This window comes from Suricata suricatta, chromosome 8 (assembly GCF_006229205.1).
Source record: "Suricata suricatta isolate VVHF042 chromosome 8, meerkat_22Aug2017_6uvM2_HiC, whole genome shotgun sequence".
Classification (NCBI taxonomy): Eukaryota; Metazoa; Chordata; class Mammalia; order Carnivora; family Herpestidae; genus Suricata; species Suricata suricatta.
Window position 1 is genome coordinate 32,001,609 of NC_043707.1, and position 16,492 is coordinate 32,018,100.

Here is a 16,492-nt window from a genome sequence, read left to right on the forward strand (position 1 = left end):
CAACGAATTTACGCTGTACACATAACTCTGGGAAACAACACGATGCGGAAGGTGTCATTCTGACTGAATCTTCTTTCACGCAGTTAGAAACATTATAAAACACAAGCCTCAAGTACTAGGTAAGTGTTATATATTCAACTCTGAAAGAACACTGTGTGGAAGTCATTCAGTTAGAATCTTCTTTCACTAACTTAGGACCGTTAGAAAACAAATGCATGGAAGTATAAGGCAAGTTATATATACAATTCTTTGAAAGAACACCGCGGGTAATGCTTCATTCAACTAAGATTATGCTTCACTAAGTTAGCAGTGTTTGAAAACCTGCGCGCAGACCAACGAATTAAGTGCTATATACTCAACTCGGTGAAATAACACTGTTTGGAAGGCATCATTCAGTTTGAATCTTCTGTCCCGAAGTTAGAAACATTATAACACACATGCCTGGGAGTACTAGGTAAGTGTTACATACTCAACTCTGTGATAGAACACAGTGAGGAATGCCTCATTCAACTAAGATCATGTTTCCCTAAGTTAGTAGTGTTTGAAAACAGGTGCACAGATCAATGAAGTAAGTGCTGTTATGCTCAACTCTAAAACAACACTGTGGGGAAGGCATGATTCAGTTAGCAGCTAGTATCACTTAGTTCATAATGTTTAAAAGCACATGCTTGGAAGTATAAGGTAAGTGCTATATCCTCAACTCTGTGAAACAACACTGTGCAGAAGGCATCACTTAGTTGGCATCTAGTATAATGTAGTTCATATTGTTTGGAAAGAGATGCATGGAAGCATAAGGGAAGTGTGATGTACTCAACTTTGTGAAAAAGTGGGGATTGCCTCATACAGGAAACATCATGTTTCACTAAGTTAGCAGTTTTTGAAAACATATGAATAGATAAAAGAGGGGAGTTCATTATACTGAACTCTGGGAAACAGCACTGTGCGGAAGCCATCATTCAGTTAGAATCTTCTTTCACTAAGAAACATTGTAAAACGCATGCATGGAAATACAAGGTTAGTGTTATACACTCAACTCTGTGAACGAACACAGTGGGGAATGCCTCATTCAAAGAACATTTGTTTCACTACACTAGCAGTGCTTGAAAACATATGCCTAGACCAAGAGGGAACTGCCGTATACTGAACTGTGTGAAAGAACACTATGCAGAAGGCATCATTGAGTAGAATCTTCTTTCACTAAGTTAGAACCGTTGGAAAACAAATGCATGGAAGACTAAGGTAAGTGTTATATACACAGCTCTTTGAAAGAACACAGCAGGGAATGCGTCATTAAACTAAGATCATGTTTCACTAAGTTAGTAGTATTTGAAAACACGTGGAGACCAATGAATTAAGTGCTGCATACGCAACTCTGTGAAACAGCACTGTGCGGAAGGGGTCATTCAGTTTTTATATTCTTTCAAGAAGTCAAAAACGTTATAACACACATGCCTGGGAGTACTAGGTAAGTGTTACATACTCAACTCTGTGAAAGAACACTGTGGAGAAAGCCTCTTTCAACTGAGATCATGTTTAACAAGTAAGTCGTGTTTGAAAACAGGTTTCCAGATAAATGAAGTTAAGTGCTGTTATACTCAACTCTGTGGAACAACACTGTGGGGAAGGCATGATTCAGTCAGCAGCTAGTATCACTTAGTTCATAATGTTTTAAAACACATCCTTGAGGAGCCTCCACACTGTTTTCCAGAGCAGCTGTACCAGTTTACATTCCCACCAACCGTGTAGGAAGGTGCCTGTTTCTCCACATCTTCACCAGCATCTATATGGAAACCAATTTGACAATAAACTATTTTTTAAAAATTAAAAAATAAAAAACACATCCTTGGAAGTATAAGGTGTTACATACTCATCTTTGGGAAAGAACACTTTGGGGAATGCCTCATTCACGTAAGATCATGTTTCACTAAGTGAGGAGTGTTTGAACACATGTGTGAAGACCAATGAAGGTACTGTATACTCAACTCTGTACAATCACACTTACCTAGTACTAGTGTGTAGTTCATAATGTTTTAAAACACATGCTTGGGAGTACAAGGTAAGTGTTACATACTCAACTCTGTGAAAGAATACTGTGGGGAATGCAGCATTCAACTAACATCTTGTTTCACTAAGTTATTCGTATTTGAAAACATGTGCGAAGACCAATGAATTAAGTGCTGCATATTCAACTCTGAAACAACACTGTGCGGAAGGCGTCATTCAGGCAGCTTCTAGCATAACGTAGTTCATAATGTTTAGAAACAGATGCATGGAAGTATAAGGTCAGTGTTATATATTCAATTCTGTGAAATAGTACTGTGGGGAAGGCATCGTTCAACTAACATCTTGTTTCACTAAGTTAGTAGTGTTTGAAAACATGCATTGAACAGAGGGCAATTCAGTATACAGAATTCTATAAAACAACACTGTGCAGAAGGCATCATTCAGTTTGAATCTTTTGTCACAAAGTTAGAAACATTATAAATCACATGCCTAGGAGTACGAGTTAAGTGTTATATACTCAACTCTGTGAAAGAACACTGGGGAATGCCTCATGCAGCTAAGATCATGTTTCACCAAGTGGTGTTTGCAAACATGTGCCCAGATCAAGAACTAAGTGCTGAATACTCAACTCTGTTGAACAATGTCTCTGTGAGACAACTCGGTGATACAAAGCGCAGCCCCATTGTGGAAGGAATTGATCATTTTTTATCTATTGTCCCAGGTATATGTTACCCCCTTTCAACAGTAAGGAAATCTACTTCAGGAACATTTTCTTGAATTTTGGTTTTAAATACTTGTCTTGTCCCTTTATTTCAGTTTTCTCCTTCAGGGACTCCAATTTTACAGATCTTGGATCTCCTTTACCTGTCTTTTACTGCTTCCACGTTCTTGCTAATCTTTTTCATTTCTTTATTTCGCTGTCCTCACTTTTACTATCCTTATGCTTTACACCTCCTACTGTTCCAGTATCTCCTGTGTCTGGTGCTTCTTGTTAGTCTTCTTTCCTTTTTCCAATTCTTTCTTAAATTCTCTCCATTCTCCTGTCACATTCCTGTTATCTGGCTCTCACCTTCTGTTGTCAGGATATTTCTTCTCTGAGGTCCTATACTTCTGATTTCTCCTAGCTGCAATTGTTTCATTAAGTGTTGAAATTTATCTTGGAATGTTGTATTATAATTTTTTCTCTACTTTGTGGCAATGCTTCTAGTGAGTTGTCTTCATATCCAGACTTTTCTCTTTATGCTTTTAAAAAATTTTTTAATGTTTATTTTTGAGAGGGGGGAGGAGCAGAAAGAGAGGGAGACACAGAATCCAAAACATGCCCCAGGCTCTGAGCTGTAAGCACAGAGCGCGATGCAAGACCAGAACCCACAAACCACAAGATCATGACCCCAGTGGCCCCAGTGGAAGTTGGAGACTTAATCAACTGAACCACCCAGGTGCCCCTTCTTTCTGGTTTTTGTTTTTTAAGAATACCTTCGTATTGATATTGCTGTTTTACTCTTTTATTTGAATGAGTTTGATTTTTCTGGGCCACCTATTTGCAGGTGTATCCTGTGGAAGGGTAGTCAGGAAAGCAGAGCGTTCCTGCTTTTCAGTGTGAGGACTCTTCCACCCCTACATGGAAGGACGCTTTCTTTAATATATAGTTCCCTATACTGGAGCACCTGGGTGGCTCAGTTGGTTAGGTGGCCGACTTCGGCTCAGGTCATGATCTCACAGTTCATGGGTTCGAGCCCTGCATCAAGCTCTGAGCTGACAGTTTGGAGCCTGGAGCCTGCTTTGGATTCTGTGTCTCCCTCTCCCCCCACCCCCATTCGCACTCTGTCCGTCTCTCAAAAATGAATAAGCATATGTACACACACACACACACACACACACACACACACACACACACATATATACGCATATACACACACATATATAGTTTCCTATGTAGCCAGGGTTCCTCAGATTCTTCCATCCTAACTTGGTTCAGAAGGTTCATACTCTCACTCTCTTTCCTTCCTTCCATTCTCCCCCAGTCACTGCTATCAAGTGATACTGTCATCCACCTTCCCAGGTGTACTTTTTTAAGAAGTGGTGCTCCCTTCATAGGTCCAGCAGGAAAACAGGAGAGACCTAATGGAGAACCAGGGGGAGCGGAGGAGGGAGAGAGAGTTGGGGAGAGAGAGGGATGCAGAACTTGAGAGACTATTGAATGCTGAGAATGAACTGAGGATTGAGGGGGAAGGGGGAGGGGGGAAGAGAGGTGGTGGTGATGGTGGAGGGCACTTGAGGGGAAGAGCACTGGGTGTTGTATGGAAAACAATTTGACAATAAAATATTATGGAGAAAAAAATAGGAAGAAAGAAAAAAAAAAGTGGTGCTCCCTTAAAAATTTCCTTTGATAGACTCTCAGGCACTTTCTGTGCCTTTTCTGCCCACCCCTGTCCACATGTGCCCTTACCCTGTGCATAGCCATTCCTTCCTCAAGGTGGGTCCTTCTCAGATATCTAAATGTTCATTTTGCTAACAGCTTTTTTTAGCTTGCCACCCCTAGGGCCTCTATGTATTCTGACCCACTCCACCTTGCCCCCCATGCCCAGTTGTAGCTCCCCATACTGGTTCTGCTGGCTTAGTGGTTTGGGCCATTTTAGAGTTTGTAAGTTTTCTCTATTCCTAGTTTCACTGACAATTATAGTTCCTGTATGGGTTTTTGGGTTGTTTTTTAGGAGGAAAAGTGGGCAGACTAGAACTAGGCTATACCATATCCCTGTAAGAAACTCTCAAGATACCTTTTGGAAAGAAATGTGATAAGAAATTAAAAAGACTCTAAAACACCAACTGGCTGTTTTTCAGATGTGTATGTCTTAGCTTCTCTGCTTGGGTGTGAGCCACTGAAAAACAGGAATTAGCCCCCATGGTGCACAGCACAAGGTCCACCTTTGTAAATTTTTATTTTTTGTCTTTTATTTTTTTATTTTTGAAAGAAAGAGACAGAGAGTGAGCTGGAGAGGGGCAGAGAGAAAGAGACACAGAATCCGAAGCAGGCTCCAGGCTCTGAGCTGTCAGCACAGAGCCCAACACAGGGCTCAAACCCACGGACTGTGAGATCATGACCTGAGCCAAAGTCAGATGCTTAACTGACTGAGCCACCCAAGCGCCCCACAAGGTCCACCTTTAATGACCTCTGGCTAACTGTCACAGCAAAGCCCACTTGACTATAGCCTTGTCCAACACATGCCCCCATGGCTCCCCATACTTGTTTCTGAAATTGCATTGCTCAAGTTGGAAGAGCTTTTCCCACCCCCGTGTTCTTTAGAGAGCAAACTGGGGAGGCGTTGCTGATTGGTATTGTTCAGATGAAGGGTGGACATGAAGCTAGCAGAGGCCTTGGATCACTGTTCTATCTCCTTCACTTTCCCGAGGCACTTGTAACTCCCAGCTACACCCATCCTAGCTGGGAGCTGAGAGCTCCCCAGTGAGTAAGAACAAGGAGGACCGTGAAGCGGGGCATGTTAGAGATGCTCCCAGGAGGTCTCTGGCCCTTGAGCGGAGGGAACACCCGCATGTCGGTCGGCTAACTTGACTGTGCTTCTCCAGGGCATAGACCCATGAGGCTCAGACTTCCAGATCCGGGAGCTCAATCCTAAGAAGCACTCACCTTTCACCACTCCCAACCCTTCCCTTCAACACAAAAAGGAAGTTTCCTGCACTGAGTCCTACCTTTGTCTGGGGACATCACTTTTTTCTTTTTAATGTCACTACTGCAAAAACCTTCTGTTGTGGTTATATTCTGTTCAGTTTTTGTTTTACAAAAGCTGACTTCACTTGACCATTTTTCAATATTCCTTCCTCCCCTCTGTCCTCCAAGCTGGAATGAATTTACAGACAGTAAATATTGAAAATATACCTGTTCCCCCCCCCCCCCCCCGCAAAAAACCACTCAGGAAACAGAAAAATTCAAAAAGACTTTTTAACGAATTGCAAATACAAGCAAGACAGAATCACTGTGAGCGTGGGGAAGTGGAGCGTTGATGTGACACTCAGGAAGCTCACCCAAAGCAGCAGAAACTGGCTGCCGCTCATGCCTCCACACGCACGCTCGCTCACACAGCTGCCGATGGTGGACTCGCCCGGGCTAGATGATCGTCTCATCCTTCAGCAGTGTCTCCTTTTGTATTGAGCTCAGGTCTCCTCCCAGACTCTCCATATTCTCCAGGTGTATGACCCCTTGGGTGTCCCGGATACTCTGGCAATTGGGCAACAAATGGTGGCGAAGGCGGGATGCTTCTTGAAAGAGGCAGATGGCACCTGGGTGACAGCAAAAGTTCAGGTCAGGTTAGAGCGAGTCAAGCTCTCCGTGCCCCAGATGTCAAGAACTCCCTCCTTCAATGTGTCACCCACGTTCCCTAGTTCTCGCCTCTGATGCAGAGAATTACAGAGATAGATGGGAGGGCAGAACCCATCACAAGACAAGGCATACAAAGAGATGGGATAAACTCACAGAGCCACAGCCAGGGCTGGAAGGCCTCTTAGCAACTGTCTAATTATTAATAGGTAAGAAAAAGACATTTTAGAGAGGAAGGTCCAACACAAAACCCAGGCTTTTTGATGCCCAACTCAAGACCCCAGTAAAGTAAAATGGAAAAAGAGAACTGATGTCATAAAACAAATAGAGCTTATCTTGAGTGAACAGTAAATGCTGTATTAAGGTTAGGTCTCAGATAAAGGACAACTTCTATTTTCACCAATATAGCGAACTACATACCCTCCCACTAAAAATGACAAAAATTCTAAATAAGATTTTTCTTCAAAAACTAATTTGTAAGTATATCATCAAACTGGATCAGAGTAAGACATTCTTAGAAACAAAATAGGAAACCAGAGGGTTAAGCAAGCACACAGTTAGCCTTCACCTTGGAGACACACACGCAACTCAGGTGACACTGAGCTTCCATTCTGCTGGCCTTTTGGGACACAGAATATGAGAAGAAAAGCCCAGGGCCTGCTTGAGATGAGGAATGAACAAAGGTCTATGAAGCTAGAACTTCGAAGTTACCAGGATGACTAAGAATTCATAAACAGAGGCTAACTGGTACATGGTCTGTAACTACACAATACCTATATTTTGATTCTAGGCTAGTTTTGCATATAAGAACCAAGCAGAAACAAATGCAAACCCCTTTTTGAGAAAATACTTTATATACAGGCCTCAAAGAACTTCCACAAAAATATTTTTTTCAAGGGAAATAATTCACAGTAAAAAAATAAAAACCATACCAAGAAATATGACACCACAAGCAAACACCTGCAAAAACAGCAGCCGACAGATGAAGACATGTATATCATTCAGTTGTTAAACTTATGACACAGAATGTAAAGTATGTTTAGCACGTATAACAAAATTATTTATAGATAGATGAAAAAAGTATAAAGAGAAAGAAGTATAAAGAATAACAAGAATTACGGAAAAATATAACTTCCTGTTATAAAAAGAGATTGACTAAAATAATTAATGGATAATTTCAATAGCAGATCAGACACAGCTAAAAAGTGAATGGATTAAATTGAAGATGCATCTATATAAGTTATTCAGAATACAGCCCAGAAAGGCAAAGAGATGGAAAGCAAGGGAAAAAAAGAGAGAGAGAGAGAGAGAGAGACATACACAAGATAGAGTAAAAAAGTCTAACATATTCTTCCTGGAAAAGAGAGGGAAACAACATAGAAAGAAGATAAAAATGTTTCAGAAATTCTGAAAGACATCACTCCTCAGACTCAGTTCACACTGCAAATCATAACACAAATATCCATAGTCTTCAAAATGCCAAAGAAAGTCTTACAGAAAACAAAGATTGTCTCAAAAAGAATGACACAGGGGCACCTGGGTGGCTTAGTCAGTTGAGCCTCCAACTTCGGCTCAGGACATGGTCTCAAGGTTCAGGAGTTTGAGTCCCACGTTGGGCTCTGTGCTAAGGGCTTGGGGCCTGGAGCCTGCTTCAAATTCTGTGTCTTCCTCTCCCCCACTTGTGCTCTGTCTCTCTCTCTCAAAAATAAACATTAAAAAATTTTAAATATATTTTTAAGTGTTTATTTATTTTTGAGAGAGAGAGAGAGAGAGAGAGCACGTGAGAGAGTGGGAGAAGGGCAGAGAGAGAGGAAGACAGAGGATCCGAAGCAGACTCTGCACTGACACCAGAGAACCCGATGCAGGGCTCAAACTCATGAACCTCGAGATCATAACCTGAGAAGTCTGACATTCAACTGAATGAGTCACCCATGCGCCCCAAAAGAATGATAATTTTACAGTCAGCTTAATAAGAACAATATCATGAATGCTGTGAGAATACTGTCAACTTAAAAATGTAAGTACAGGGGCGCCTGGGTGGCTCAGTCGGTTAAGCGTCCGGCTTCGGCTCAGGTCACGATCTCGTGGTTTGTGGGTTCGAGCCCCGCGTCAGGCTCTGTGCTGATGGCTAACTCAGAGCCTGGAGCCTGCTTCGGATTCCCTATCTCCCTCTCTCTCTGACCCTCCCCTGCTTACACTGTCTCTCTCTGCCTCTCAAAAAATAAATAAACATTTTTTAAAAAAATGTAAGTACAGCAGGGCACCTGAGTGGCTCAGCTGGTTAAGCATCCAACTCTTAATTTGGGCTCAGGTCATGATCTTGCAGTTTGTGAGTTCAAGCCCCACATCAGGCTCTACCCTGACAGTGCAAAGCCTGCTTGGGATTCTCTCTCTCTCTCTCTCAAAATAAATAAATAAACTTTAAAAAATACTATCAAAAAACCCCGTAAGTACAGCAAAATTAATTTTAGTAAACAAAAATGAAAGGAAGAGAATTTCATAGAAACAAAATATGAGAGAGTGTATCTAACTGAACCTCACGAAAACAGATTATAAAGGATGTATTTCAGGCAGAAGGACCGAGCGTCCTTGGACAGAAGGTCTCAGATGGTTTGATGAGCAACTAAATTGATAAATATGTGGGTAAATTTAAACAAACAAATATTAAGTGCATAAAGTAACAACAATGTCAAATATATAGAACTAAAAAGAAAACAGAAGAAACTAAAACATTGTGCAAAAGAGCATATAAATAACATGTAAATAAAGGGCATTACCTTGTATTATTTCTGAAGAGAATAAATATGTTGATGAACTTCCAACTTTAAGCATGTTAAAATGTCAAGAGTAACAAGAATACAAATAGACTGCATAACTTTCAAACTAAAGTGGGGGGGATATAATGAGAATTGTATAGATAAAAATCAATCAGTTAGAAACAAGGCAAGAGAGGTGGGGGTGGGGAGCAGAAAAACTGAAAGCACAAAGTAAGGTGGTAGAAAAAATACAAATATGGGGCACCTGGGTGGCTCAGTCAATCAGATGTCCAATTCTTGAGGTCATGACCCCACGGTTCATGATATCAAGCCCTGCATCAGGCTCTGCACTGGCAACCTGGAGCCTGCTTGGGATTCTCTGTCTCCCTCCCTCTCTCTGCCTCTCTCCTACTCTCTCTCTCAAAATAAATAAAATAAACTTTAAAAAAAGGATTGAATATATCAGTAGTCATAGTAAATGTCAATCAACAATAAATCCTCCAGTTAAAAGACAGAGATTGTAGGGGGCACCTGGGTGACTCACTGGGTTGAGCATCAGACTTCAGCTCAAGTCATGATCTCACAGTTCATGGGTTTGAGCCCCACATCAGGCTCTGTGCTGAGAACTCAGAGCCTGGATTCCGTGTCTCCCTCTCTCGCTGCCTTTCCCCCACTTGTGTTTTCTCTCTTTCTCAAAAATAAATAAATAAACATTAGAAAAAAAGCGAAGATTTTAAGACTCGATGAAAAAAATACAATTAGGGGCACCTGGATGGCTCAGTCAGTTAAGCGGCCGACTTCAGCTCAGGTCATGATCTCATAGTTCATGCACTAGAGCCTCCACATCTGAGCTGACAGCTCAGAGCCTAGAGCTGCTTCAGATTCTGTGTCTCCCTCTCTCTCTGCCCCTCCCCTGCTCACACTCTGTGTGTGTCTGTCTCTCTCTCTCAAAAATAAATAAACATTATAAAAAATTTAAAAAAATACAATCATAAGCTATGTGTTACATGTAAGTAAAAGACCAAAAGATATATACCAGGCAAACACTAATCTAAATAATGTAGAAATAACAAGAGTAATATCAGATAAAACAGACTTTAATAAAAGGGATTACTAGAAATAAAAAACGATTATGGCATAATTAAATAAAAGCTCAATTCACCAGTAAAATAGAACAATTCTAAATCAAGATTTGAATATAATAAATAAGCTTGATCTAATGTGTATAAATGAAAAGTTGCACTCAACATAGAACATGAAAATGGACCTCAAACTAGGCTATAAAACACATCTCACTAAATCTGAACACATTAGGGTTATGGAGACCATGATCTCTCATCAAATTGAAATTAAGTTAAAATCATTAACACAAGGATCCAATAAAAAATTATATGCTTGGAAATTAAAAAGTATATTTTAAAATAATTCATGGATCAAAAAAATCATAAAGGGAACTAGAAAATATTTGAAATAAAATAATGGCACAAAATATTACATATGAAAATGGGAGATGCAAATAAAGCAATTCCTACAGGGTAATTAGAGCTTTAATTGCCTATTTAGAGAAAAAGTAAGCCATGCGTTTAGATCCTCACTTAAGAGGTGGAAATGGAATACAGAATAAATGTGAAAAAGAAGTAGGGAAGGAAGTTCAAAATAAGAAGTAAAAATTAATTAAATAGAAAATAAACATAAACCATGAAAGTTCAAGAAAGTTAAAAGCTGGTTCTTTGAAAAGACTAAAAATATGGCAAACTGACAAAATTGGCAATGAAAAAAGAGAAAATTAGGTATGAAAAAAGAAGCACATCACTACAGGTGTATCACAAAATACAGGGTTAAAAAAGAAAACATTTTGAATAACCTTATGCCAATAAATTTCAAAATTTAAACAAAATGTATAAATTTATAGACATGTAGATTACCAAAACTAACTGAAGAAAAAATAAATATGTGAATGGTTCTATAGTCGTTAAAGAAACTGAATTGTGAGCTTAAAATTCTCTCATATGTTCCTTCTATAGGCAAGCTTAGTTATACAATTAAGTACTTAAGATGGCAGAAATGAATGAACCTTACCATGGAGGTTATAATGTTGATCAAATGTAACAAGTTCCAGAAAAATAAGTACAGTATGATTATACAGAGTTTTAAAACATGAAAGACTAATATATTAAGGATATGTATGTGTATAGTAATATGATTATCACAAATTGCAGAATAATTGGTTCCTGAGGGGAGAGAAGCAGACAAGATCAGGAAGACCCACATGGTTGAGGGGAGAGGACATCAAAAGATACTTAATGTTCTACTGTATTTCATCAATGTTGACAAGTCAGTTTTTTTTCACATGTTAACATCTCTGAAATGAGGTTGTGCCTTACAAGCTACAGCACCTTAGAATTATTCCTGGCATCCTTTTTTCCTTCTCAGTGGTACATAAAATAACTTACAAACTTACAAACAATGGATTTCATGAAAATATGGCTAGTTCTTAAACTATAGGGTGGAAATGGGTGGCCAGTTTATTTTTAATTACCTGTCTCTTATAATTATAAATGTTTTTATATATTCAATGGATAATAAAATCAGCTAACATAGATTATGTCATGGGTCAAGTTAATATAGTGGGAAGAAGATTAAGAAAAAGGACAAAATGAAATAGGATTGAGACTTAGATGGTGATGGTATATAAAATAAGAGGGTAGAGTGAGGGTAAAGTAAGATTATAGATTCCAAGAAAGATTATAGATTCAAAGAAACCCGTAGGAGTCAGGACAGAGTAAGACAGAATATGAAGTCTGGAGATTTATTCCAAAGCCAAGAAGGAGGAAGAGGGGAGATAGGGCTAAGGCTCTAGAGCAGTGCTGTTGAGTAGAACTTTGGGCAACGATGGAAATAGCTACCTCTGCACCATTCAATATGGCGGCCCCTAGACCCCTAATAATGTGGTTACTGAACATCTGAAATGTGGCCAGCATGATTGAGAAACTGAATTTCTATTTATTTCATTTTCAGTAATTAAATGGCTGCAAGTAGCTAGTGACCAGAGTTTTGGACAGCGCTGCTCTAGAGTATCCATGGCTTCTGAATCCAGACAGAGATCAGGGAGAAGGGCACCAGCCCCAGGCCACTCACCAGCCACTATGAACAGAAGGATGGCAAAGCCCAGAACGTAGTAAGGCCACTGCACTGAGAACTCGGGAGGGCTGGGCTTCATCCTCAGATTCTGGATCTCCAGGGCATGCAGCAACAAGGCCAGGAAGGCACTGGCCCCTGCAGGGTCACAGGGAAGCACTCTTGATCACCTCACATGGTCCCCACCTTTGCTGTTAATCGGAGCCACATGGCTTACGGCCCGTGTGGCTCCTACATGGAGCCTCCTTTCTCCAGCCCACACCTGCGCCCTGCCAGAGTCAATAACCTCTACCTCACATGCCTGTCTTGCCCTCCTTCCCAACACAATTCAAAGCGAATGTGCCTCATCTCCCGAGAGCCCCATAACCAGAAATCCCTTTCCCAGGTAACCTCTGTGCCCAGCCCATTGACTGACTCCAGATGGGGCCCTCTGGGTGTGATGCTTTGGGTGCAACTCAACCTGATTTTCCCACTCTGAGTGTTCCACCTCCTCCAGGTGATGGGAGCCTCCCAGGGTAGGGCGCTGGCCAGCCTTTTAAAGTCAAAAGATTCCAAAGGGCAGAGATAGTGTCTTCCAACCATTCATCCAAGAAACACTTATATTTCACTTACATACTAAATTCTGTGCCAGATTCTATGACAGTCACTGGTATAGAGATTATGGTAAAAAGACCCCCAGACAAATGGCCCCAAGCCAACATAGTGAGGGTGGAACTAGCTGGAAGTACAAGGTGCTGAGCAGCCTCAGAGAGAAGGACTGTAATCTGGGGAAGGGGGCGGGGGGCGGGAGGCTGCCTCAGAGAAAGCCACAGGTAAGAGAGGCCTAAAATTTCTCTCTCTCTTGACACGGTGGAGACCAACCATCTCCCTGCCTTTGGGCCCCTCCCCAGGCCCTTCCCAAGGCTGAGGCCTGCCGGAGGACAAGGCCTGCCTGCCTGTTCCACACCTGTGAGGAAGCTGATGAAGGCTGACACCAAATTGTGCTTCCGGGTCCTCGGCAACAGCTGAGATGCAAAGGACACCAGGATGAAGGTGGTGAGGAAAGACAGGACAACCGCAGACAGCAGGAAAACGCGGCCGAGAATGATGTACACTGCGGGGGAGGGGAGGCTGGGCTGCAGCTGGACACCTGACCCGCGACAAGGGACAGCGCCCCGCAGAGCCTCCGCAGAGAAGGCCCCCCCAGCTCACCACCCTCAGTCCCACAGCGCGGCCTGGGACCCTGGCTCCAACCTCTCCACTTTGCCCCCAGCGATGCTCTGGTCCCAACATTTTATTCCCCGTGACATAGGAGTACATGGAAAAAATCAATTAGATGGACAAACAGTCATTTGAGTAAGCAACATAAATTATATAAGTTGCATGCGGAAATGTGAAAAACTGCATATATATCGGTTACACTGAAATAAGTCGCCAGTGGAAAATCAGAACTTGTGAGGTTGAGATGTTCTGAACTCCGTTGGGAATGCTTATTTAATTATCCCAGTTAACGGGGCGCCTGGGTGGCTCAGTCGGTTAAGCCTCCGGCTTCGGCTCAGGTCAGATCTCACGGTCGTGGGTTCGAGCCCCGCGTCGGGCTCTGTGCTGACAGCTCAGAGCCTGGAGCCTGCTTCCGGTTCTGTGTCTCCTTCTCTCTCTGCCCCTCCCCCTCTCATGCTCTGTCTCTCTCAGTATCAAAAATAAATAAAACAAAAAAAAAAATTTTAATTATCCCAGTTAACGCAAGTCATGAAACAGACCCGAAATAGCAGAGCAAGGGTCTTGATGACAGGGTGATTTATTCCCCTATTATTGGCATGATTCAGACCCATGTTAAAATGAGGTTTTTAGGGTTTCTTTGTTTTAGGGGATTTTCTTGGTGCAAAAAAAGGTGATTTTATTAAAGCACAGGAACAGAATCCATGGGCAGAAAGAGCTGTCTTTAAAATGAGTTTTTAGAGCCTTCTAAGCATGCAGAGATGGACAGCTGGTGGGACAAAAAGACAACCGTATTGATAAACTCCCAAGACAAACGTATCACTAAACTTCTAGAATCTACTCTTGGGTTAAACCAATGGTTTTCAACTGGAGGCAGGTTTGCACCCCACCTCCACCCCCGGGGGATATCTGGCAATACTAAGAGGTAATTTTGGCTGTCAAGACTAAGGGTAGGGGGTGCTACTGGGATCAAGTGGGCAGCAGAGGGCGGGAGTGCTACTAACTGTCCTGCAAACAGGAGAGCCCACAACAGGGGCCAAGGCTAAGCGACTCCAGGTCAAAGAGCTCGCACAGCGTGGCCCATCTTCCCCAAAGAGGCTTCTCCCCTTATATTATCAGGAGAGAGCTCCTATTTTCCCCAGGTTCACCTCTTTTCCAAGACAGACATCCCCCTGACCTTCCCAAGCCCTTTATAAAAACACGGCCTCGAGTGCGTCCACAGTCCTGAGTTCATATTTCTGTGCATTCCCTTTGGAATGTGGTCCTCGGGCCTGAGCACATTCTCTGCAGAGCAGCCACCCATAGTCAGAAGGGCGTTTGACAAGTGAGGCTGAAATCCAGCCTTGCAGAGTAGGGCAGGACCCCTACCCTTCCATCCTGGATGGAGCCAGTCCTACCCTAGAAATAAACTTTGTTGCTGACACATTTGCTTCTGACCCTGGTGGTCGAACTGATATTATCAACCTTTTCCTGGCCACCTACTTTCCTCTAACCCCAAAAGTAGAGACTCAAAAAATACCTTTAGGGGCTTATTAAATTCTGTCCTTTCTGACTCCATCTGGTCTTCTGTCACCCAAGTCCCCATACTGGCCCCATCTCCCTCTGTGGCAACCCCACCTCCATCCCTCCTTACCTGTTAAGGGTCGAGGCTTCCAGCATTTGATATGGAAGCAGTTTTCAAACAGGCCACTGAAAAACACTTCGTGGGACTCCTTGTTTACAAGTCGCACCCAGAAGGGAAAGATGGAGACCAGTAGTATGAGCAGGTAGCCCAGGGAGGTCAAGGCTGGGGCTATGGCCCACGTGAATCCCTTCATGTCCTTGTCCTCCAAAGTCAGCATCACCTGTTGAAGGGAAAAGTGAAGCCTTCTCAAGCGGAACATGAAGAGGGAGATGATGTCTGCAGAAACATTAGCTCATAAGTGAGGCTCAGAAGATGTTGATTTTCCTTGCCTGGATAAACTTTACAGCCTCACAGACTTCTTCAGCAGACCTAAAAAAATGCATAAAACATTTCTGGCCGCTAAGTCACTGGATGATTTAGGGTAAGCAGGGTCCCTTCTCTGAACCCTAATTTCCACCTCAATAAAATGAGGAGGTTGGACTGGGTCGTCCCCAAATCCCTTCCAACCCTAAAGTTCTCACTGCTCAGTCTTGTTAACTACCACCCACCTACAAAGATCCTCTCCACTATGCCTGGCAGGCAGCTAACAGCTAAGAGCTTTGGGGATTTCAGAATGACAATGAGGGAGGTCATAAGGCTGGGGTCTGAAGTGCTAAAGACAAGCCCCTCAAGGGGAGGAGTCACTCTCTCTGGTCCTCATCCTGTGTGAACGTCCATGCTCATGCCCAACGCCCGGAGAGTACCCAGTGCAGACCCCGCCAACTACAGCCGGGGCAAGGAGTGTCTCTGAGGCTGTGGGAACTGCTGATCACAACAGCAGGACCAGCCTAACGGCAGAGTGCAGAGTATGGGTGCCCTCCTGCACCTCCTACCCAAACACGCTGTGTATAAACAGCTAAACAGCTACTCCTCTTCGAGTGTTTGCAGAGTGGTTTGGAAATATCCTAATGTGCTTCACCTTCTTCCTGTCACTGCTTTCTTTTGTTCCCATCTGAACAATGTAATCCTTCCTTCTCTCCAAAGCTCCCCTTTAGATGCTCCCTCCATCCTGTAGGCCACACTGGTGAGTCCCTTGTACTTCAGGGCCCCAGTGCCCTTCGCTCTCAGATGATGGAGTCGGTTGGTACCGAGAGCAGTCCTAGCTCTAAAACTCTCCAGTAGGAGCCATGGCTACATTTTGACCCCCGTGATCTGGGTGGGATAGAGGACACTGGACATTGTCTTTCAATGGTCTGTGCCCTCACTGTCCCCCCCCCCCCCCCGCCCCAACAACCTCAATTTGTCTGAAACTGCCCTTCCTCTTTTCTCCATTTTAGCCATTCTCCATCACCACACTCTGGCATGGAGCGCATGCCGGCCCCTCCCTCTCTATGTCCCTATCTTATCGCCTTGTCTTCCCAGGCTTCCTCTCTGAAAGCCCCCACCCCCCCACCATTCCTG

The 16,492-nt window shown here is 42.9% G+C and overlaps 1 protein-coding gene across 10 annotated transcripts in view; it reads right to left on the reverse strand.

The window, feature by feature from the left end:
- Positions 1-5,946: 5,946 nt before the first annotated feature.
- The window catches only part of TMEM225B (transmembrane protein 225B), a 47,975-nt gene continuing 37,429 nt past the window's right edge, over positions 5,947-16,492 (reverse strand). For 8 of the 10 annotated variants that reach the window (XM_029946890.1, XM_029946885.1, XM_029946888.1 and 5 more), the window contains 4 exons: positions 15,062-15,272; positions 13,178-13,324; positions 12,232-12,369; positions 5,947-6,300 (listed from right to left, as the gene is read on the reverse strand). In XM_029946890.1, coding sequence (XP_029802750.1) covers positions 6,128-6,300; positions 12,232-12,369; positions 13,178-13,324; positions 15,062-15,272 — 669 coding nt within the window. In that variant the 3' untranslated portion in view covers positions 5,947-6,127. Of the gene's footprint in view, positions 6,301-12,231; positions 12,370-13,177; positions 13,325-15,061; positions 15,273-15,381; positions 15,422-16,492 lie in introns of all 10 variants that reach the window. The other 2 variants (XM_029946895.1, XM_029946893.1) reach the window with 2 other exon arrangements.